Consider the following 25,004-nt stretch of genomic DNA (forward strand, 5'->3'; position numbering starts at 1 on the left):
TAAAATCTCCAGCAGCGTGCATGCAGCCACTTTGATTAGCTCAGCTGTAGGAATTTTTGGTTAATCCCTAACCACTCATCTGTGGCAAGGAGTGATAACAACCTCACTGGAATTTACAACACACATCTTGACTTCATGTCAGCAGAACTGACTGCAAACTGATGCCAGCTCTCAGCCCAAACCACAGAACGACCCTCAAGGTGCGACGCCTACCATATTTACATTGTAGAAGAGCGTCCTTTTGGTTATGCACTGGGTGGTAACAATGTTACGCTGTTCCTGCCAGGCTCATTCAGGTCTCTCAGCTCAACAGAGGAGTGAGGCTCTTGGCTCCCTGCCCCCCAGAGGTCAAGAGGCTGAACCTTCCCCTGGACTTAAAACAGGCCATGATTAGATAATGGTTCCCTCACTGACACAGTTTAGCACAGGAGTTACATAAGGGGCTCTGTAGAGAGAAGCAGGACATGTGTGTTTGATTTTGTGCATGTGGAGGAGACTGTGTGTTACTGCATGTGTGAAGGATCCTGTTCGTGGCCTCTTTCCATACCACCAGCATGAGCTGCCCAATCTGGGGTGACGAGGCCCCTTTTCTCATGACCACATCCCTCCTCCCTGAACTTTCTGCCAATTCAGCCTCCTGAATCTGGGTTCTACAAATATGACTCTGGTTCCGCAGGGTGGGAAGAAACACAGCTAGTCTTATAACAGATGTGGAGGCCTGGTGCCTAGAAGAGTGATCAAGTGTGATGAGTCGGTGCAGCGCTCAGGCACTTGGGAAAAATGAGCGGACTCTCATCACTACGTTGGAAACAGCATTCGCTCCCAAGGGAGTGACTAGTGCATCGGTCTGTTGGTGATGTGGCTGCGATAGGTAGCGTCGTAGTCAAGACTGCCCAAACTGAGACCAAGACCAGTTCCCCACATAACATGACAAACTTCGCAAATTGATCTGAAAGATCCACATTCCCATTAAAACACCCGCAAACAAACACTAAGAGCTGAAATCAACGTAAGCATCTTTATTCAACACTCCTTTTCCAAGCTTAGCCCCAAGACCGGTCTCGAGTACTGCAACTAGCGATAGGTGTGGTGGCACATGAACAGTCACATTCACAAGTCAGCCAATCAACTGCGACTCTGTAGATATTGCAGTTTTGGCAAGGGGTGATTGCAAGAGCACAGCACAGAGAGAAAGTTGTAGGGTGAGGAAAGCTACAATTTAAATAGTAGTGGGAGTCTACACGGGCGGGGGGATAATATCTGCTCCTGCACATGGAGAAGCTGGAATGAGCAAATTTTTTGCTGGAAAAGTTGTTTAAATAATCAATTGAGTATCAAAAGTTGATTGATCTTCTATCGACCGACCAACCAATCGTTTTGGTACTGCACGACCAGTCCTGGACACAGCAGGCAACCAATTCAGCACTGGTCAAATCAAATTAATGTTTCAAACAAGTAAAGTTAGATGTTTTTTCCTGGTTCCAGCTTCTTAAATGTGAGGATTTTCCTAAACCTAACCCAATAGGTATTCTTGTTAAATTGATTATCTTCAGTTTTGGGAACTGTTGGTTGGACAAAGTGAGCCATTTGAAAGCCTCATGTGATGGGTTCTTTATTTGCAATTATGGGATTAATCCAAAATTAATGGATAGACTAAAATATACTGAATATAATCATTAGTAGTAGACTTACATGAAATGGCTTCATTCAGATATTGTAACATCAGTGTAAACACTGTGCACACTTAGCTAATGCTTGACCACACTCATGCACAGTTGGACAACAGTGAAACACGCCACCAGTGAAAATCGCTGCAGTTGGGCCAGGGTTGGATAAATATAGTCACACATCTTGGACACAACAGCATGCCTGACATTTCAAAGCAGAGGGAGACACATTTGTTCATCAAACCTTTTGGCATTACGAAAGAGGGGGCCTAGCAGGGGCATGCCGTTCCCTACGCTACCGACCCTGGCAGTGATCCTGAGGTGGCAGACGGCTTCGCAGTACAAGTCACCATGACTGAGCGTGTGGTTTCCTCATGCCATCGTATCACTGGAGGTCCTGTTTTTCTTGGCTGAATGCGGTTACTTCCTGTGGAGCACCACCTGACCCACACAAAAGGCTTGACTGTTTTTAGCAGGTTAGCCAAGCAGCACTAATGAACAGATAGTAAAAGGTGCCCTGTGCAGGATTATATGATCTACCAAAGCATCCGTGTTGCCAAGTCGCGAGTCATTCCAGCCAAGTCGAGGTTAGGTCTTAAGCCATTTGAGACAAGTCCATGTCAAGTCAACTGCAAGTCTTGCAGGTCTCTGAATACAGACCTGACTTTAAATAGTCATCAGAGTCACCTTTCAAAACAGACTCAAGTCCTTGGTTTCATAAATGAAGTCTCATATCTGAAGTCTTTAGAGCGGAAGCGAGGAGTCTACCTTAAGTATTTTATTCAAAGTATTTAAACCGGACCTGCAACAACTGCTCTTCTAGCACTGTGTGTTTTAACTCTATGTTTTTCCAGTCCTTGGTTAGATATTTTAGTGTGCTGGTGTTCTTTCATGGTGCCAATTGCCCTTCCCTTGTCCATGTTAGGTCTTCTAATTTTCCATGCTGATTAACAATTATTTTATTTCATCCTTTTCTTCTATTAACAGGACTAGGTGTTCATTCAGAGCAGAGTGGACCTACTAACATTACATCCTTTGTGACCTTTTTTTTTAATAAAGCAATCAGAACCTAGACAAAATATTGAACTTCCCAGAGCAACTTTAAAACATACAGTGCAGGGTTACATGTCAAAAAAAGGGTACTGTGTATGCAACATCTGGATTAAAACCAATAATGTCTGCTTTATATTCAGTGTACGAGGCCTAGTGCAAAATAAAAACTGCACATTTTTAGGGAACGCAAGAAAACCAAATGAGGTCAGATCAAGATCACAGCGCTTGTTTTCTTCTCGACTGCTGCTTCTCTATATATCCAACCACATCCATAATGATAGTCTTACTACACAGATCAAGGTCCTGGGATGTTGTGAGTGTGGTCTGGATACGACGTTGACCAGATGTTCAGGACATCTATTCTGGACTCAAACCCTTTCCCAGAGAGCTGCGGTCAACGCTCTGAAGAATCAGAATCTAACTCAAGACCTGCTTATGGTTAGACATTTGTCTTTTGTTTTCAAAACATGATTTCGGAGAATATATGAGAAACACGAATGCAAATTAGTTCTGATCAAACCCCTCCTGTTATCGTCAGACTACTTCCAGGAATTCTTCTAAGACATGTCCCATGTTTTATTATCACGGGCTATCATCTGTGGATACATGAATAAACAATAAAACAACTTGACTACTTCAACATTTGCTTGTGTCAATTTGTGAACCAGAGGCACCAAAGCTTCCCTAAAAACCATTCACTTGAAAATATGTTGTTGGTCACAGTGCTAATCATGAGCACACATCCGTGGCTTACACGATACTGCAGCACATTTGCAGGGTGTTCAAGTATTGTAAAAAGGTTACACAGTACACACATCTAGTGTTCATAACGGTCATCTAAAGAGATTTTTCCTGAGAATGCCTTTATCTCACAACTTCTGTTAATGAAAGTGTCAAGGCAAGGCAGCATCTTGCTCAGTTAGATTTCCCACACAATTTTTAAGGATAGTCCCTGATTTTAAGGAAATCTCATGGTATTTTTGAGAAGCCATTATTCCTTTCAGTTATTACAACATACTAATTAGAATATTTGCTGAGTTCTGAGGATGCAGTGATATTGCTACAACAGAGACTAACAACATAGGAATCAGAGCAGCCACACAGATTCCTTTATCAAAAAAAATTCTAAGACTTACTTAGAAGAAAAATTGAAAGTAAAAATAAAAATGGATTACACAATCTGGCGGTTAGACCAACTTTCTGGTTCAACTTTTACCTACCACAACATAGCTGCATGTAATCAGAGAGATGATAAACAACTCTTTGGGTGCTATCACTTTCAATATCACCTCATTTTATTTTACTGAGACCTATAAAGGGAGTCCTGGCCATATTAATAGTAAACAAATGGGAGAGAAATTAAAGAGTAAACCTGAATAAACGAGTGTGATCAACTTTACCAAGACACTTTGTTGTTGATCAGCTGTAACAAACGCATGGCTATCAATTAGCGGGATTTTTTTTTTTTTGGCATGTGGCATGTGTTATCTTATTTTGTTAAGACGTACCAAGCATGATAACACCTCAAAGGAAAGTACCAGGCAATTACGCACTAAACGGCTTCCTGTTGCCTCAAGCCAGGGGGGGGGTTTATGCCAACTGCAGCCAATCTGCTGTCAAATCAAAACATGTTTGTGTGACCATCAAAAGACAGAGTGTGTGTATTACTGCTGGTCAGTAAATGTGTTCATGTCCAGGGATTGCACAGGGAGAGTAGATATGGGGAGCTGTAAATGTGTCATATGAGAAAAGTCTAGATTATATCAGGATAATGCTATTGATGAGTCATGAGAAACCTGCGTTACAAACAGCGGGGATGGGAGGGTTGTGTTTTTCTGGTGTTGAGCGGTGAAGTCTTCTGTCTGGACAGATGGATGTTTGTGTCTTCCATCACTGTCTAGTCCTAACAAGCCCCCGCTGCCTTATCGTTAACACCAACCCCCAACCTCCCCAAAAATACACACACTTAACTCGGACAGAGACAGAGTTCCACACATTTTCAATCAATTAATCATTAACATCCCTAGTCCCGACCAAAAAGAAAAGAATTGGCATCGTTACCACTGGTGACATGGAGGGAAAAGAATGCGCGATGTGTAGTCATCATAACCCAATGGGAACAGAATGAGATGTGAAATTGTGAAAACATTGTGTAGAAACTGACATTTTAGAAATATACGAGAGTTAGATGAGAAGATTGATGCTACTCTTGATACCTATACTTTAAGTACAGAGCTAGAGCTAGGAGGTGATTAGCTTAGCTGTGCACTGACTGTTAGTAAACTGCTAATCTCGTTTCTATATCTAAATGTCTACCAGTGGAGGGTCTGCATGTGCAACAAAGATAACAGGATGCAGGACAAAAACATTTCTACCCCACTAAAAAAACTTTTATCCAAAAAGTGCCGCGGAGGCTAATGACGTGCTAAGCCAGTGACATTCATCTCAGCAGCAGTGGAACAATTCAAATGCTGCCTAGGAAAGAGCGCAACAAAAAAAGCCACCTAGCCTATGAACAATAGGGCTTTTCTCTCAACTCATCCAGCCTCAAAAACTGCTTTGTTGCCAGAGATACCCCCTCCACCTCCCTCCACTGCTATCAGCAAAAATCTGCCTGTGCCAGTAGCTTTGCTGCATGTGCGGTCTACAAAACAGCACTCCACTACTTGGGATAACACTTAAATTAACTTGTGAGTTAACTTGGGACTTAACTCACTTCGTATAAATAACTGTTTTTGTTGCACATCTATGATGAGCGGCATGAAGAAATAAAAAGAGCAAGGACTGACCTCATCTCCGCTGGCCAGCCTGTGGGTCAGCTCCTTCAGGCTCCGCATCATCCTCTCATCCCTGAAGTCATATGGGAAGGTTTCCGTCCACTCCGTCAGCAGCTGGAGGATCTTGGGAGAAATCTTCCTGACTCTCATCTGACAATGCAGGATAAACACAAGTACTGAGTAAACAGTAGGAAAAACCTTAACTAAGATGTTTAATTAGATTTTGTATTAGGTTAAAAGCTAAGAGTCCTGTTGGAACACAATATTCCACCGATTTCTAAAGTGCATGACATTTGATATAGCTAAGAAAGGATCTTTTGTTGTGCATACCTTGTCAGCTTGGGGATCGCTGAGCCGCTGTTGCTCCATGGACAGGTGACACACCTTCGACATGAGTTCATATGGGTGGATAAAGAGGCGAGAGCTGAGCAGGAACGTGAATATGTACGTTCTCTGTCGGGAGAAAAGAAAATATGTTTACTACAAAAACCACATCATGATGACACATTGATAATTTAAGATGAAATGGGCTTTTAACCTCATGAGATTAAAACTAATTTAGGGCAATAATACCGAACAATATATTTAAAAAAAAACAAATAGGGGGAGTTGAACAGGGAAAGAAAGAGACGCAAGAAAGAGAGAAAGACAAAAAGAAAATGAAAGCAACTTTGGCAAAAAACAGGGTCTCTCAGACAGTTTCTCTCCTTATTTTGATGAAACTGCAGAGTCAAAAGAAACCACCAGTGATTTAAAATTAAAAAGTAAATGTAAAAGAACCAATACTCACATCTGGATAATAGTCTACAGTTGGGACCAAGTGGTGAATGAGGGCCTCCAGGGACCCGGACACCAGGTTGTTGTCATGATAAAAAAGGCCGGGATAGCCTTCCTCCTTGGTCTGGTACAGGTTCTTGTTGTAGCCGCTAGAGTTCAGCTGCCCCGTGAACGGTGGTGTCTGAGGCATGTTGTCCTGCAAAGAGAAAGAGGACAAACGCAGGAAAAGTCAGTCAGGACTCTAACTCCTTCTCCGGTAGATATTTCACCGCAGACGCTGATGCAGGGCGGCCAAACAAATCCAAAATAGCCCACAGACACAAACACAGAAGGGCTAAGGTTTGTTTGGGAAATGGTTTGGACATGGTCAACACCCTTCCTTCTCAACTGTCCATTTTAAGCATTGTGGGTTTGGGTTTAGTTTATTTGGATGTACAAATGGTTGACTGAAAAAGTTGAAAAGCAAACTGTGGTTGAGACACAAAAAGTATGAAAGAAAAGAAAAGCAGCAGGTTCATAAGTCATCTGCGTTACAACAGACAGCGGACAGACAATTTTTTTCCGTTTTGACCCCACTGAGCTTTACAGGGAATTGAACCTGTAACCCTGCCAGTATTAGTGCCTTTCTCTACAGAACCATGGCAAGTAATAGCCAAAACACAACTGTGGGCTAATAGTGTGTATCGTCTTTAATGGGACAATTCATTCATTCATTCATTCGAAAGGTCTTCCGACTCACAGAGAGCTGGTATTTAATGACAGAGATTACAAAGAAAGTTCTGTATATCTGTTTAAACATGCATACATGAAAATGAAAGTACAAGAAAAACGTGTAAGAGCTTGTGAGAGATTCCGGGCAAAACTGTAGCCATGCAGGATGTCGTGATCACGTTGCCTGTGTCTCAAAGAGGCTAAACAAATCATGTTGCAGGCTACAAGTGGAGGAGCACGTGTCCACGTGGTCCTGTGCTAGGGTGCTCACGGCATGTTAACATTGATCAAAACACTGCATACAAACTCGTCTACTAACCATTTCTGCAGCATAATCCACTTTGCATTGATCTATACATTCCAAATAATCATGGTACTTCTGTGTGTTTTGTAAGGCAGACAGGAAAATATTGTAGTAAATAACAGAAAACTGAAGCAGAGAAAGTTTCGGTGCCTGGTCAGATTTGTAACCCAGTTAACATATTCTCTGATCAGATAGTTTCCGATTTTACAAAAAATTTAGCTAATTGTATTTGTCAAAGCTGTATGGCTGCTTGTGTTTAGACATTTTACATGAGAATACATATATACACACACTATAAACACAAACAATATAGACAGATTGAGACAATGTAAACAAGTAACAAAACAAACAAACAAAGTATTGTTTGATGTCTGTAGTGAAATTCTGGTATCCTTTTTGGAGTTTTGAAGCAAGCATCTGTAACTTCTGCTGTTCACTTACAGAACAATAGTACATGCTAGAAGATAGAACATTACACAAATACGTTAACACTAATACAAAAAGTCAGAGTTAATATTAATCTAAAGTTTGCTGAAATTAGCTCCCAGGCACTACTGGACTGACAAAATCTACTTAGCAAAGGTGCATTTTCCTGCTTGTGAACAACAACAAGAACCTCACGCACACTCACTTTCCTCTGCTAGCCTCCTGACCTCTGAACCTGGCACTCTGGTTCTATTCCATGCCAGGCGGACTTATGGCTGGGGAAACACAAAGAGTCTTTTCACAAACCTCCACACCCCCACCTCCTTGGCAATATGCTACCCCATGGCTGCCTGTCGAATCAGGAAGCCTTTACGGTTGATGCACTGCAGTGCTGCCAGGGATGGATACAGGGATGCCAGGAGGTGTAAAGGGCACCTGCTCACACTCAGGGTCTCGGACACGAGCAGTTCAAACACATTCAGGGCTGATGTAATTTTGGTTTGCAGAGGAAGCTAACAAAAGAAACTCATAGTGATAAACATCTGCTGATCAGACCGGAGAGAGAATGAACAGATGTCACTTAAATAGCATTTTATGGTCTAACGCAGCCTATGCCTTGAGCTTAACCTCACCACAAGACACCGTTCTGTTTGCTTTTGGACGAACACAGAACTCGATATAGATACCAAAACAAGCCCTGTTTATTCATAAGTTCACTTAAAGCCTCCACCCACACGAGGCAAACCATCCACCCTTCCACTTTCACACGCATGCCGCTGCATAATGCACATGTGCACACACAGACCATCGCTATTATTCAGTCAGACAACCATGGACATTTCCATGAGAAAGGCAAGTGTGAGGAGTCAGAGCACAGCGGCCCGAGCATCTGCTGCACCATGTGGCTTCTCCACAGAAAGACAGAGCGATCACAGGTCTGATAGGAGGGTGTGAAGGAGGGATACTCTGATAAAATGCAACTGTTTCAGGGTCTTTGTTTACTCCACTGACAATTTTTGCCAAACTAAAGTGCTCTTTTCTTAGCAGCATTAAACCACAGACTCATTTAGTTGCAGTTTCTTATTTAGTCCCGTCCAAGAACAACCACAATGCAGCTGAAAACACACCACTGGGGTTAAAATGAAGAGCGCATCAACAGCAGCAGGTGATCGAGGACTGAGAACACGTCTCATTCACTTTTCCCAGATGGGATCTAAACCACTAACTCCCAGATCCCACGCTTGATTTTCTTACCATAAAGGGGGAGCTTGCTTTGGTTGGATGTATAGCTCAAATGATTGGTCCATCACCAGAAAATAAATCAACAACTTGAATCCTCGTTTCACTCTTTTAAGTTATTTAATTATTTAATCTATTTTAGATTTTCTTAATTAGGTAAACATTTATAGGTTATATCTCCTCCAATGTGTAGATTTGCAGCTTTTCTCCATCTCAAAGCATTATTAACTGAATCCCAATGGCTTTTTAACTGTTGTTCAAACAGAATAAGCAATTGGATGAGGACATCTGATGCTCTGGGATATTGCCTGGGGAATGTGTCCTTATTTTCCTTTCCTTATTTATATTATATTTTGTAGACTAAACAGCAAATTGATGTAGCAAAAAGGAATACTGATGCATTCATCAATAATTTAAAAAGACATTGGTGCAGACAGGGATGCACAGATCCACTGTATTATTAATTAAATACAGTGTCTTTGTCAGTGTCATTATAAAATTCATCAGTCATTATAGCTTAAGCAATCCCTGGCCTTATTTTACCTTACATAACAGTGTGGTTTACCAATTTTATATATAGGAAACAAGAGCACAGGTATCAAATCGAGAGTCTGTATCAGCAGTCGACCTGAGCTTGGATATTGGAAGAAAAAAGTTGGATCGGTGCCTGGTTGCTGCCCTAGTTGGGTGCCAAGTTCATTTAATTCCTGGCAACAGTTACTTCAGCAAGTTTAGTTGGACTGGTGTTCATCTCAAGATATCTTGGACTTTTTGATGTTGCAGATCTGTCAACTAAACTACTCAAATCCACACATACACATCATCTACAGGTGCGGCTGAAATGAACCTCAGATCGCAGAACATGTAACGGTGAAAGAGCTGGATTTAAAGAATATAATATTGCAACAAGTTGTGTTGAATCTTCAGCAGTGATGGCGCTCTCCCTCTCTGATGTCTTTGAAAAGGCGAACAATTCTCATGTTGCCCGGGGCAGGTGGGTTTCTTTGAAGAGAAAAGCTGTGTCTCCAAAAAAAAAAAAAACATAGACTGAGGACACAGTGAGATCAGTTGTTGCACTCAGTCCTCTTTTCTAATCTCTAGTCTCTTATATCAGGCCAGCACTTTTACCTATCAGCACAGGCAGGTCAGTATTGAGGGTTTCCAATCTCATATTGTACTTTAAGGTATTTTATTGATGCTCTTGCTTGTCCTGGATTGTTTTACGTTTTTTTAAAACACCCTGGCTGTCTAAGCGTCATGTTTGTTTCATGTACTTTATTAATGTGGCACTTTCCAAATTCCAAAATTAAATTGAAATAAAGAATCATTTTTAAAAATTGTTTAACTTAACTTTGAAAGATTAGGGCAATTTCTTGCTATAACCAGACCAAATTCTCAGCTTTGTGCAACAAGAGGATACTAACACCACCATCACTACCTCAGCACTAAAGCCAAGAGTGTCTATCCTCCTCTGCTGTGCTTTGTACATGCCAGCTGCAGCAATTAACTTAATCCTAAAAACAAAGCACAGAGACACTGATTTACATTTGGCTTTCAGGTGTTGTGTATAGTAGTAGTAGTAGTAGTAGTAGTAGTAGTAGTAGTAGTAGTAGTAATGGGGAAGGGTGGGGGGGGGACCACACGTCCAAAACAAACTCTTACCATGTTGCTGTTGGTTTTTCGTTGCCGCAGTCTGGGTGGCAGCTGAATGTAAACAAATAAAATGCCACAGCATCCCCACTTTGTTTAGCTTGGATGGATGGTTTTAATTATAGCCTTGCTGGTTGTGTGTGTGTGTGTGTGTGTGGGGGGGGGGGGCATCTGCCTCAATGTGTAAAAAAGGAGTCTGGTTGGGACTTAGATTGGATTTAACAACAGAGAATATTCAAATGTCTGTCTGTTTTTCAGAGACCGTTCCCACTTCGGCTAAAGACTCAAAAACTGATTATCACATGATGGCAGTGAACCTCTCAGATGATTGCCTGTCTCAAAGCTGACTCAAGGATGTCTCGTGGTAGTCTTGAGGGCCTGGGACTCTCTCCCCTACTCCCACACGAACACATTTATATTATCCTGATCATGTGCTGTAGCATTTGGAGGTGAAACACGAGTTGAGAAGGAAAAAAAGTAATTTTTAGTTACAGGCCATCATTCACTGACAGGTTATAGAAATGTCAAAATATTTCCCTCTTTTGGTCTGTGGGGGAATTTTGAAACAGAAGGGCAGCAGCTTACAAAGCACCAAACCTCCCCGGGCAAATGTCATATTAAACCCTGCAATTTACGTAATATTACCTTCAGGCTGCAGAGTCATCAATGACATAACCTTGCAGGTAATTTGGTTTCCAAGTGTTTGGGTGTGGCTGCTTCCCCAGAGAGAGAACGATGGAGACTGGTCTCTCTCTTGCTCAAAATACAAGCTATCAAAGAGCCGATAGAGGCTCTTCCCACCCTGCCCGCTGTGTTAACGACCGCTCGTGATGAGCGCCCATCAGCAATTCAGAGGCTGTAAAGGAAAAAGCCTGAACCCACAGAAAATCATTCCTGTGGCACACTAGATGTACACAAGCAGCCAGGCGCTCACATTTACTGTTTAAACACTTGCGATGCTATTTTGCAGAGATATTCCTAAGATCTTCCTGCTACCACTGAGGGAAACACAGGTCAAAGCAGTAAAGCTTTGTGATTTGTGATGTAATAAACATCCGTTGCAGCTTAAAATGTACAACAGCTATGTGGCTGAGAAGTGGTATCCACAGAATTGAAAGCTGATGAGAAAAAGTCGAAAGGTGTTTTGCTTTTGCTTTACTGGAGCTAGAGAAGCAGGCTATAGCAGTGGGGGAATGTGGTGCAGGCACAGAGACACTTTGGGGGACTAGCAGTAAATCACCCCCCCCCCCACACACACACACACACACACACTGAGTAAACACTGAAATGCATGAGGAATCTCACTCATCCATGGCTTGAGGAAATGAGGGTGAGAGATAGCTGAGTGGCTGCACAAGAGGGTGAAGAGGCCGCAGTGGAATAGTGGAAGTAGTGTACGTTAAGATGCCTGGTTGATAGTGTCGTTTGAAGCTGGTGTGTGGTCACTGCTCAGAAGTACTTTAAACTAAAAAGGGCTGAAGAATATTGAGTAAAAATACACCTGTCTTACAGGGCTGCAACCAAAAGGTGGGACGCATTACCACAGAGGAAGAAGTGACATAACAGTGAAAATCACAACAGGAGCAAGAACATACATACACCAGAAAAGAGAGGGCTCACCTCAGACAAATCTTTGGCTCTGTCAACCTTTTTCAACCACTCTGACCCACCAGTGGCTCAGCCAGTACAAACTCACACACCATGCAGCTAAGACTTGTTAAAACTTTACTTTAAATTTTAGTGGCGATTCTAGAGTTTCCAAAGGCTGAAATTTAGCTAAACATAGGAATCTTAGCTTTAAATATTTCATAAGAACACCCAAATCATAAAATATCTGATAGTGTCAGAGAAAATGATTATTGTCCAAATTTAAAGACACTTAAGGGGAAATAAAATGAAAGAAGTGGATGTTAATGGGTTCACACATATGCTCAGTTCTATATTACTGCTTTTTCAAGCACATTTTTTCTCCTCTGTGTAACAAAATATCCCCATCTACAAGCCTGATTAGCATTTACACATGCAATAGTAGCAATTAAGGACTATTTGGAATCACCACTATAGCCCCTAGTCTGCAAATGCTATAAAATGCTGCAGACTAAACTGAAAGGATAAATGCTATTCTAACTGACACCTTCCAAACCTTCCTTTACACCTTATGATGGCCGGAAACAGAGGAACATGGACTTTTTCCAAGCACTTCCTTGGTACAATACAAATTCCACACCAGTAATGAGTGTTACATTACCAACTGTGTTTTGACTCAGGGTAATGTTTGCAGCTGTTGCACCGAGTGGGAAAAATCACAGCTTTCATATAGAATTCTGTCACCTGGCGTCATCAGTCGTTGACAGGAACATGAATGCCCCCTGCGGACACCAAATCACCCTGCACAGAGGGATGCCACAGCAGAAACAACACCTTCAAGGCTTCTATTTCTGATTCGTCCCCTGAATCGTCAAGAAACGACTTCAAGTAAACGACATTGCTAAGATTTAACAACAATTACAGGCTGGAATTCGATACTGGAAATGTCAAACTGACCAATTTACCCTTGTTGTTTGAGGTGAGACCCTCACTTTTTGAACAAAAAAAAAAAAAGGCTAACATTAAGCTTAGCGTATTGAGGCTTCATTAAAGTGGTGTCTGGACTGGGAAATTCCTGACCTCAGAGATTTCTCTGCAAGCACCGATTTGACAATTCGCAAGGACAAAAGTTGTCTAGACACCTATGTTGAAACTAGGCTAAATGTAAGTTGTTGGGGTTTTTTTGTTTGTTTTTTTACATCTGAGTTATAAATCCCCTGATTCACTGTATTTCAACTTGTAGTCAGAAGCTTTTTAGAGACTGTCGAAGCAACAGTGACATATAACCACACCTAACTTTTCAACCAGAAAGTGCTCTCTACAAGATGGAAAATTGAAAATTTGCAATTCTATGAGAACCAGGAAAACTCCTTCTGCGGATGGAAATCACGTGATCGAAATCACCAAAACAGCCAGTAAAAACAAAATATCTTGTGGTGAGATTATTCACCAATTATTATTCAAATTCACCAATATATCAGTGCTGGTCCAGGTTTTGCAATAAACACAGCTGTGCTGTAGCACACTTCTTTTAATTCCCAAACCACTACACACCTTTCATTTACAATAACATCAGCACCTGCACCAAATGGCAAGCTCCTGTGACTTCTAGCACCCATATATCATGATAGGAAACTTCCACTTTCCCTAAAGTCTCTATTTGTCTGCATTTTGTGCAAACAAAGACTGCCACACTCATTACTACAGCACCCCAGCGTATACAGTAGCAGCCATGTAATCCACAGCAACAATAACTCATTCAAGTGTTTCCAGAGGAGGCACCCTCACACTGTCAGCCAGCCAGAGTCCTGCCAAATCACCAATAAACGGATTTAACTTGTCAGCACATTAAGGAAAACCCAATGCATACTTGTAATACAGAGCAGTGGCATGGAAAGCCAAAGGGAACAAGCCAGCCTTATTCAGGAGAGATGTGGGATTAACTTTACTGATCCCTCACTGTCTTGCAGAAGGGAGACACAGGGAGGGGGAATCCTCTTAACCAGAAGGTAGTGGGGGTTAAAAATAGCCCACCACTGACACTGATTCCAAAAATCCTATTATTGGAGTACATTTTAGGGGTCACTCAGGGAAAATGTCAAGACAGCTACACAGTATAACAGGCAATCCATTAGTTTTGTTTGTTTTGATTGTGGAGGATAAAGATTTAGATAGTCAATAAATGCGCACAGCCAGCACTCGCCATGCAGTAGCCTAAAGGTTCAATTTAAACAGACTGAAGATGCAATCTTAAAAATCGCAGTCAAATTGGGGAAAGAGTCGCAGAGCATTTAGTCAGTGGTCAGTTAATTTACAAAAGTCTGCTGGTCCGAAATAAAGTGCGCTCTTTCCACCACCTGCGCGCATTTTGGACACGCTCCTCTGGGTCTCCATGGGCACAGACAACATAACATTCAATTCAACTCCTCAAATAGGCAACAATAGCCTACTAAATATTCCCACAATAAATCCTCACAGCTCACCTCAACCAGAAGTAATCCAGGTGCGAATTCCCGTCGTATCCTTTTCCCGAAACGTGCCAAACAACCTTTCAACAGCCGAGACTTTCCTCCTTTTATATGCGAATATAAAACCGAGACGGTGAAACCCAGGAATCCCTCCCTGCTCCGGTCAATCAGTGCAGCATTATGCGGTCGTAAATGAATGAAAGTAAACTTGAGCAGTCGTTTTCACAGCAGCAGCGGGTTTGTTCGGAGAAGAACAATCCGCATGAATGAATGAGAGCTCCGGTTGTGTTGATGCTCCTCCGCCGCCTTCTCTGTGTGTTTGAGCTCCGGAGCCGCGACCAGCCTCAAGACTTCAGCGTGAGGGAGAGGCAGCAGCCAATCAGAGGAGAGAACTAACCCCCACCACACCCACCCACCTCGTTTATCCTCTCACTCTTTTCTGGTTTTCAATTTCAGTTCTCCTTCTCCATCCATACTCTCTCTTTCTCTCACACTATGACGTGTTTTTTTTTCCATCAGTATCTTTCTCATCTTTCCTCTTTCAATTCTCAAATCAGTGTGCTTTTTTTTTAGGATACAGGAATAGGCATACCAGAAGAAGGGTTGTAACAACCATCTCTAATTAAAAGCAAAACCAAAACATAAGGCATGAAAAGCTAATTGAATATGTTATTATTTTCTCAGATGTAAGACTTCTGTGTCTGTCTGTAGGCTATTGTGATTTAGCCTATGTCTGTAGGAGGATTTTATGTTTCTTGTGTTTTGTTTAATCTTTTGTGTATAATAATGTGAAGCACATTGAATTTATTTATAATGAAACATCTACACAAATATCTTGCCTAGAAATGATAAAAACACGAGTCTACAGCCAGCTCTGTCAGGTTGTGTGCTTTGAGCTAAATGCTAATCAGAATGCTAAAATGCTTACAACTAGCCAACAGTACTAGCATACTGATATAGCGGGTACCCTATAATGTTAACCATCTTAGTTCAGCGTGTTGGCATGCTAAAATTGACTATGGATTGAACACAGCTGAAAGTGATGGGACTGTCATTAGTTTTGCAGGGTGTTCATAAACCAAACTACTGGACAAATTAAGACTGTGACCTGATGACAACGCTCGATGAAAAGTCAGGGATCAACTGAGAGGGGCATGAATGTCTGTGCCAAATATGATAACAATTCATTGGATAGTTCTCGAGACATTCCACTCAAAAACACAAAAATCAAACCTCATGGCGGCGCAAGAGGGAAAGTCAGGGGATCCACAAAGTCAATAGGATTCATCCTCTGGAGACCATGATTGTCTATACCAAATTTCATGGCAATGCATATAACAGTTGATTCAGTCTGGACCACAGTGGTGGACCAACGGACCTGGAGCCATGCTGCTGTGGTTAAAACTCTAATCCAGTCAAAACACATGACAATAATAACAATAACTACCATCATTATGATGAAATTCTCAATAATATAGGCCATGTGTCCTGTATATTTAGTGTTGTATGTTTTAATTGTGACCTGCCAAGGACTACTGAGGAAAACTGGCTCTATGCTAACAAGATTACAATTTCACATTCACCCATAAATATTCCCAATTTATTCTGTTCACCTTTCTCTCTCCACAGCCCACTTCCCCCTGTACCCCTCCTTTTTCCCAATTTCTCTCCCCTCTCTTCATCTCCGTCTCTCCCTCTTTCTCTCTTTTGTATGTCTACGTGCCTCATTCTAAGTTCAGGTCATGTAAGCAGAAGCTTCTTGACCACCGAAAGAAATCAAATTATAATTGTAGAATTTATATTGGTGAAAAGGCTGTGGTATAAAATGAAACTGAAGAGCGCTGTCTCCTTCTGTCCCCAACACAACAAAACAACCTGTTTAGTTCTTCAAACCAACACTGATGTTCATTGTTTGTCCAAATAATTTAATGACAACTTATAAGTGGGTGACAAATGGGGAAAATGAAAAATTTTGATTCACATTATATCAAAGTTCAGAACAGGATCGAATCATAGATTTTCTAAAAAGAAAAAATGAAAAAACATGCACGCAGTTGTATTTAAACGTCAACTGTATTAAATCCTTTGATGCTGTGTTCTCTCTGAAACCCTAATCTTGGCAGGGTCACCGTGTTCTATCTGCTGAGTTATGGATGGCCATTGTGTAATTATTAGTTTAGTCATTTTTATTTATTTAGCTTTTATTTAACCAGGTAGGTGAATTAAGAATGAATTCCTGGAACCTAAAAAAGAGGAGACAAAAAATACTGCTTTTACTTTTTTAGATCTGCAAAACATTTTTTATTGCAACACAAATGCTATGTTAGTTTGGTTACAATTTCCCTGACTATTCTGCTTCTCTTTAAACAGAAAATGGAACAAAACTATAGACTGCTCCTCTCTTCTTTAAGCCAAACATCATTGTAGTTCAGTTACTATAAACAGTAAAGAAATGTGACTTCTTCATACTGCATGTTCGTTTGTGCTCAGCTGACTTTCTCCACATTTCCGGGCAGAGTAATAAGCCTTGGTGAAATAACAAGAAATCATCCCAGATCTCATCAACATCCAGAGGTATTATGTAATCTGGTGTTAGCACAGATTTACGTATATGCACTAATCCAGCTTTTCGCTGAAATGAGTGCACAGAGTTCGACCACAAAGATCAGGTCTGCCGTCATTGTGTTGTACATCGCGGGACACAAACACAAGGTAAGTTGGCAGACACTACAAACAATGGCCAGGTCTTAAAGTTTGGCCTTTCAATTTTCTCATATACTGCAACCAAAGTAATGGTACAGGTTCAACATGTCACCTGTTGCAAAGGTGTGGGTCATTGTTGGGTTTTAATATTGGGTTATAATATTTGGACAACAAAGGAGCTCTATGGCACAAAGGAATAAGATATATCAGGCTTTGGATGCACAAACAATACTTGTTAGTAGCATCCATTAACTGTTGGTTTCAGTCTTTTCATGGGATTTGATGACAAGAAACCCCAAAACAGAATACGACCATCCTTCAAGTATTCCTGTGTCTGGTGTCAAACGTGTCTGTATAACAGAATACCAGGCTGACCAGTGTTGATTACAGTCTGTTTTCAGCATTTCCAAAGCTAAAGGAAGTGGGGCTTTTCCAATTCAACTCGTTCACACTCTTCTACCTTCGGGGCAGCCTGTGTTGAATGGCTGAGTGAAAGATATCCAGTTTGTCTATTCAAGTAACAATCAGCATGAGGTAACTGCTTGAAGGTTTAATAAATAGGATCCCGCTACATGTGAATGTAAAGCAGGGTGCTGTGGATGTGTGGCTCATTTGATAACGTTTATAGCACTAACGGGTTTAGAGCTTTAACAGCAAAGATCACAAATCAGACCAGACATGGTACTGCAAAACGCCTCACTGACATGCGTGTGACTGAAGACATCAGATGTTGTTTACTCTTTTGGAGAAACAGCCTGACTGGAATGTCAGAACTATGCTAAAGGTCTGTTATGCAAGTGTGGCGTCCAGGCTGATGTGCTGGATTTGAAATCTTCCAGCGGGAAAATAAATACACACAAACTTTTAGTTTGTGCTACATTCCCCATATAGCTTCAACGCCGAGCAGTGAAGATCGGCATCAGGAATTTACCCACATTGTGCCACCCCTGGAGCAGCCTGGTCCTGCTCATGAGTAATGATAAACATTTTTTTTTATGCTGAGAGAAATTATAGTCAAGATGTTTATACTGCTGTGGCCATATTTCATGTATCAGTATGTCTTATTTTCATAAAAGAATTTAATTTGTCACATATATCTAATTTAATAGATTTTTACACTAATACACTGTGGAATATATCATATACTTGCAACACATTGTAAGTTTATACAAAAATATGTCATTAAGTTATTTATTTGTTTACCATATGTATTTTGTAATAAATTATTTAAATAAATGGCTGTGTATTCAAATAATGCCATAACATAAAGTGTCCTCTAATCTATTCTTCTTCAGACTGTTGCTCTGTGTATAAAATGGTTTTAAATAATCTAATGTTATCATGACAGCAAAGAGCCAAGATGGTACATGTCAAGTTTATAGCTGGGACATCATTGTTTTCTCATTGGAGCAGTTAACTTGCGCTATTGCCCAGGTTGCACTGACACTAACAGAAGTGATGAAGTCGTCAATTGGATTATTGAGACTGTAACAACGTGTCAATGTTGACAGCTATCGGTACAGACAAAGACTTTTCCATTAGTACCAAAAGGCTGCCCTGTTGACAAACAGATTCCAGCAGAAAACCGAAACTGGTTGAAAATATCTTTTTTTTTTTATTTATATAAAAGTGCCTGAAACAATTCTATTACATTTGGTAACCAACTGACACCTAAGAAATCCCCTGACAGATGTTGTAACAGAGAATAGAGGGAAGAACAACTTCTCCTTTACACTTCAACTGTACTTTCCTTTTCTAACCTCTTTGAGCGTGACTGACCATCATCAACATTGATCCTCTTTTACCCACAGACTCCAGGATTGAGGGTCTTTTCGTGAATTTGGTTCAATTAAAATTTCACTCCATGTCACTCTGGGTTAAGGCCTAACCCAATCACCCTGAATGTGTCGGTTTGCTGTCTGTGGCTATAATCATTATCAGTGCATTTTTTTGGTTCCACCCGAGCTTGAATGCATCAGTGTTCTCTGGGTTAACCACTGTAAAAATCCTTGGCGTGAGCGCATCCTACTTCCCATCTTTGTTCGTGGTATGATTTGGACTAGTAGGTGCCTCTGCTACAGTCTGGCTGCCTCCACATTTACACCTGTGTTCTCTGGCTAGACATGTGATGAGCTCCAGGACTCTGATCTCATGCTCCATGCGAGCTTTCTCCCTCCTTTCCTCCCTCTCAGCAGTCTCCTTCTGCCGGCGCTCCTCCCTCTGCAGCCATTGGACCAAGAGCTCCTGATGCCAGCGAGCCTGCTCCTGCCGCTGACTCTCCAGCTGCACCAGCAAGCAACGGGTCTCCGACACCAGCTGCTGGAAGCACTCCGACAGGCGCCTGAGGTCGGGTTCCAGGCAGGTGGACACAGGGCGATGGTGGCCAGAGGTGGGGATGGTGCTGGGGCTTGGATCTGGGGGTGCAGGGACAGGCGAGGCCCTGGATTGGGTAAGAGGAGGAGGAGCAGGTGGAGGAGGTACTACATGTGGGGAAGGAATGCTCAAGCTGTTTTCCACTAGTGTACCTATGACCCAGGATATAAAACAGAACAGGGAAGAGATTATTACTGACAGGACAGGAATGTATTTGGTGCTGAAACGATAGTTGCTGACCTTAAAAATATTTTTATCGAAAAGAAAATGTTATTTTAAAAATATGTAGGACAAAAATGTTCACAGAATTGAGAAACAGAGGTGGGATTCTTGTGTTGCTCATTTATGAAACATTCTACACTATAATCATATTTTTATATATTGTCAAATATTAGTCAATATTCCATATTCTAATGATTATCATCTTATCTAACCAATTTAATAATTGAGAAAAATTAGGTCAGGTTATAATCTGGTTGTCTACAGCAATGCGTTGTCAAAAACAAAAATGATTCAGGTTCACAATTAGGCTAATGTGCACAGGCATAAATACAAGGTGTACTTATGGTTTATACATCATTAGAAGTCAAGTACTTATCAAGTACAGTTTCAACAATTGATGTTAGGGTCGTCTGCTAAAAGCTAAGATGAGCTAAGCTAAAATAAAATTAAAATAAATACCTGCCATGAAAAAATCAATTGGACAAAAAAGGTTTATATTTCAATAAGTCAATAATAATAATAAGGGAAGTCTGTATCATAATTAGCAAAACAGCACAATTATGAGGCCATAAGAAACAAAACAAAAAATCACGTGTCAAATCCAACACTAATTTGGTGGGTTATATTTTTAGCCTCTAATGATTTATATAATAATCACAGTACTTTACCACTAATTTCCCGATGGATGGGTGATTCCAAATAAACTTCCTGCTGTCTGTCTCTCAGACGCTGTGAGAATCCTGTATTGCTGAACTCAAACTCATCTGTTGAATCTTCTTCTCTCTCCTCCAACTTGACTTCAGAGTCGAACTGCCAAGACTGACGGCCTCCTCTCTCCTCTAAAGAGCTCAAACATTGTCTTCCTGTCCTCTCCAAGGAACCAAAATGGTGTCCACTAATCTCTGTACTAGAATTTAAATCTGAGGGGATACTTCCAGTCCTGTCACCAGAGTCAAGGTGACGCTCTGCCATCCGTTCTGGAGAAACAAAACAGGGCCCTCCTTCTCCTCCCCCAGGTCTCCGGCCCAACACAGCATCCATCTCAGCAAAGTATTTAAAGGTGCAAGGCTGCGTGACGTCAACGCTCCTCTGTAGTTTGGCTCTCACATAGTTAGCCTTCAGAGTTTTGACCCGAAGCCGGCACTGGTGTGGACTCCGAGAGAAACCCATTTCACTCATGCGGGTTGAGAGGTGTTTGAAGACATGGCGGTTGCGAAGGTTTTCTGCCAAATTCTTCTGGATGCGCTCATCACTCCAGGCGCACAGCAGCACCTGAGTTTCCTCCACTGTCCAGTTAACTGAGCGCTCAGCTTCTCGTTTTCCTGTACATAAAGAAACATGAACAACTTCACAGTTAAAGCTGGTGGTCTGGGGTTATGGTTCATCAACATTTTTGCGACAAGCATTAAATGAACATTTACCACTGGGCCTCGATATGATAATGCAAAGGCTCCCTTCCGAAGACGATTTTTTGTAGAAATCTAAAACTTTGCACAAAACTATGAAGAAAAGGAAGCTACTTAAATGCACATCATGTGTAGGTGCAAGGTTGTTGGAAAACAGCATCGATGTAAGGCCTAAACATTGACTCTGAAACTGAAATCCAATTTGGTGTTGACTTATGATCAAACTGCGGTCCATTTAACAACATTTTGAAAAATTTGAGTCACTGTGCAGGAGTTACTTTTTTGCTGGTACTAAACTGAGTGCACTTTTTAAATCAAACAGCCTGAAATAATTCATTCTTGGAGGTTAAAATGTTTTCACATTTTTGCTGAAACTGTCTTGGAGAGGTGTTGATTCAGCCGTTTGGTAATTTTTTGCCGTTGTTGAACTGTATTTCAAGATATACAGAGAAGTGTTACTTCCTAAATAATTAGTCCTTCCTCAATTGTGAAAAATTTTAGATACGCTTTCCAGTACGATGCAATACAACACCACCTCTCATGAAACATGTTCTGAACATTAAAACTTCATGAAAGTATGATTCATTGCAGCTTGCTGTGTTAGACGGCATAAGTTTGAGCTAGATGGACGTGACAAACTGAGTGGGTCCATTGGTCTGAGAATATAATTTAATAATTGTGCCGGCTGCTGCAGATGTGTAACTCAGGACACCCATTATACTCACTAGCAAGAAAAGAAGTAAACAGATTCAAACTAGTAAGAATTAATCTGCTAAATCAGCTCAGGTAAACTAAGATGACGCCTAACTATTCAGTAAAATAAAGGCTAACTATTTTACATCCCTGTGTAAATGATGTGTATGCCTTGCAGCTGTAAGGATCTAAGCTTCAACTAAGTTCAATAACATAACATGGATTGTGCTATCAATCCATGTTATGTTATCCAGATTTTAGGTACAGAAACAATGTATGCCCACACTAGGTGAAAAGTTGAGGGATAGCCACCAAGCTGTTCACATACATTCAAAATAAGTACGCCTGATAACACTGACCAATTCGGAAGGCTTCAAAAGAGTGTCATTGGGCAAGCAAGACAAATAGCAACGAATGGTTCAGCAGCTTAATAACTGAGTGAACCCAAACTAGAAAGCCATTCCTGCTCTATGTAGCAAACACAGCTAAAAGGTTAGCGGCTAACAGTTAGCTGCCCTAGCTACAGGTCTGTTTGTCTGCTTCTGACTCTCTGCTGCCTATTAAACAGCAAACAAAACGTGTCGCTTGCTTAAGGGATACTTACTTTTGGTCGTTGAAACGGAGTTGGTCGAGTTGATCATCAGAGGATTCATTTTAACGGGCAGCAGGAAATGTAAACAATCCTCACACACACCGACACTCCTCTCTTCCGGGTGACGCCGAGTTCAGCGCGTGACGTCTGTAGCGTTACAATATTACAATATTACATAAATCAATACAGAAAATTGAAAAGCTGTGTGATGACAATTATGACAAAAAATATCATTCTGCACGAATTTCGTGTCTATAAATCCTGTTAATATTATTTTGCACACCCAAATAACACTTTGAGCATTATCTCAGTGGTGTTCTAGTTTTATGTGATAGGTTTCTTCATAACAAGCAAAACAACTTCTGATCAGGTGTTGACACATAACGTGCTGAGTATCAGCATAATACATGTATGATAAAAAACTATACTGATACTGTCAGATATTAAATAAATTGAAATCAGTTTGTTACTGTTTGGGCAGTTGAGTTAATTTGATGGCATACATGGTAAGGCTGATTTCAGACAGACAACTGCAGTGCATGAATAAATGCAGCCACCTCATTTATTTCAATGAGACAGCAGTTGGCACAGTGGGGTACCAACCCAGAGGTCTCAGGGAAAAAACTACAGTGTTGTAAAGCAAACAAGTTTAATCTAGAGCAACCTTTGCCACAACACAATCCCATGTCATCCAGCAGGCAACACAATGCATAGGGCAATCAAATACATGCAAGCGTGCATTCCTTTGTATTGTGAAGAATGTAATTCTACTGTTTACCCTGCAGCCATTCATAGTATCTAATGTGTGCAGTGTGCAGCGATTTTGCCACCAACATAGCCCTTTGATTTTTTTTTACAAAGTGCTATTTTTGGTCTGAATGCCTGCTAAGTTTCTGTTTGGACCAAGTTTCTTGTACACAGTTATATTCAGAAAGTTCTGGGGTCCAGCTGAGACAGAATTCAGTTCACACACTGCACCAGGATGACTTTGAAATGTGTCTTTGTTTCAAAAATACAATTTCCCTTGACCAGAACCTTCATTGAAATTTTTGGGGGTTTTGTTATTTGGTTTCAGTCACACCTGTATTTACAAGCGATCAGATCACCCAAGGTGCATTTTAACTGCTAAGTGTGAACACGTCCCTAGAGACCACAATCTAAACTTTGAATACCAAGCAGGAAACCGTCCAGGGAAACGGCTCATACAGAGGCTGTGAGGTGCTAATGGGTCATCTTGTGCATTCTCTGGATGTCTATTGAGAGCATTGGGATCTCTTGTGTCCCTCCTTCTATTTCAACAGTTCACCTCGTCGGTCTTTCATCCACAAACACAGCAATTAGCAAGGGGGAGTCCTAAAGTGCTGCTAATGCAGAAACAGTCTGCTCTCCAGCAGTCACATTTGCATTTTGAGTTTTCAGCCTTTGTTCTTTTATAGTCAGTTGGAATGTGTTTAACAGTAATCTTGAAAGAGAACGCCTGTGTTTTTTACACTTTAAGTTCATTATCTCTACATGTCCTTATTGTGTTGCAATGAGATGGAGACATTTAGATTATTTTCTCATTACTGGCTTACCAAGAATAACTTGAGAAGATCAAACTTCATCTCTGTGTGTTTAATACATCGATTTCTATATTGTTTAGCCTAGCTTAGCAATAGCTCAGCACAAAGACAAGATCAGGGGGGGAAACTACTAGCCTAGCTTTCTTAAAGGCGTTGTCCTGCAAATAAAAATGTCATCACATTAACGTTAAATGTGTGTTGTTAACACAGACAATTTGAAATTTGGTTTAATGAACAACTACTTTGTTTGCCTGTCTTCATGGTTAGACTTACCGAACTCAGAATAAAACCAAGCCCTCGAATGTACTGATCTATCTTACTAGCTAACAAGAAAACTGCATGTAAATAAGACAGTTTGGGAGATGGAAGAGGTGTATTTTGTTTGGACAGCCGTTTCCGTCTGGTTAAAAGTGATTATCTTCTCATCCAAATCTCTGTTAAATTATTATTCCCACAGTACTTTGCAGAGTCAAATCTTACCTGAATTACAATGATGCCCTAGATGACAAGATAAAGAAGAAACAGATTTTGGTGGTGACGTTTTTTGAAAGATTATGGAAACTTTCAGAAGAAACTCAACTCAGCACCAGAAACTGAGAATAAAACATGATGTCACAATGAGGAAATAAGAGTTGAAAAGAAAAGGCAATGGGTTTTTTAAGCCTCCAGGAGTGTTGTAGAGTATATTAGCACATGTTGAGTAGAAGGATACAGGGGAATAAAAGAGTACAAGAAAAGTTCCTCTTCTTGTAATGGAAGATGGGGTCCACTGTCAAATGTTTATTCCACCAACA

The 25,004-nt window shown here is 40.9% G+C and overlaps 2 protein-coding genes across 2 annotated transcripts in view; both read right to left on the bottom strand.

Moving 5' to 3' along the window:
• rasgef1ba (RasGEF domain family, member 1Ba) overlaps nucleotides 1-14,988 on the bottom strand; it is a 31,903-nt gene extending 16,915 nt beyond the window's left edge. The window contains exons 1-4 of the mRNA XM_038703039.1: nucleotides 14,675-14,988; nucleotides 6,288-6,470; nucleotides 5,828-5,950; nucleotides 5,510-5,647 (exon numbers count right to left, since the gene is read on the bottom strand). Coding sequence (XP_038558967.1) covers nucleotides 5,510-5,647; nucleotides 5,828-5,950; nucleotides 6,288-6,464 — 438 coding nt within the window. The 5' untranslated portion in view covers nucleotides 6,465-6,470; nucleotides 14,675-14,988. The remainder of the gene's footprint in view (nucleotides 1-5,509; nucleotides 5,648-5,827; nucleotides 5,951-6,287; nucleotides 6,471-14,674) is intronic.
• A 3,965-nt stretch (nucleotides 14,989-18,953) lies between these two features.
• Nucleotides 18,954-22,798, bottom strand: LOC119891409. The gene is made up of 3 exons (XM_038703040.1): nucleotides 22,661-22,798; nucleotides 20,626-21,279; nucleotides 18,954-19,887 (listed from the first exon to the last, which is right to left on the bottom strand). The coding sequence occupies exons 1-3, from the start codon at nucleotides 22,707-22,709 to the stop codon at nucleotides 19,388-19,390; spliced, it is 1,203 nt and encodes a 400-aa protein (XP_038558968.1). The 5' UTR covers nucleotides 22,710-22,798; the 3' UTR covers nucleotides 18,954-19,387.
• Nucleotides 22,799-25,004: the final 2,206 nt, after the last annotated feature.

This window comes from Micropterus salmoides, unplaced genomic scaffold, assembly GCF_014851395.1.
Source record: "Micropterus salmoides isolate LMB-PRFRI ecotype aquatic unplaced genomic scaffold, ASM1485139v1 Ms_hic_scaffold_7, whole genome shotgun sequence".
Classification (NCBI taxonomy): domain Eukaryota; kingdom Metazoa; phylum Chordata; class Actinopteri; order Centrarchiformes; family Centrarchidae; genus Micropterus; species Micropterus salmoides.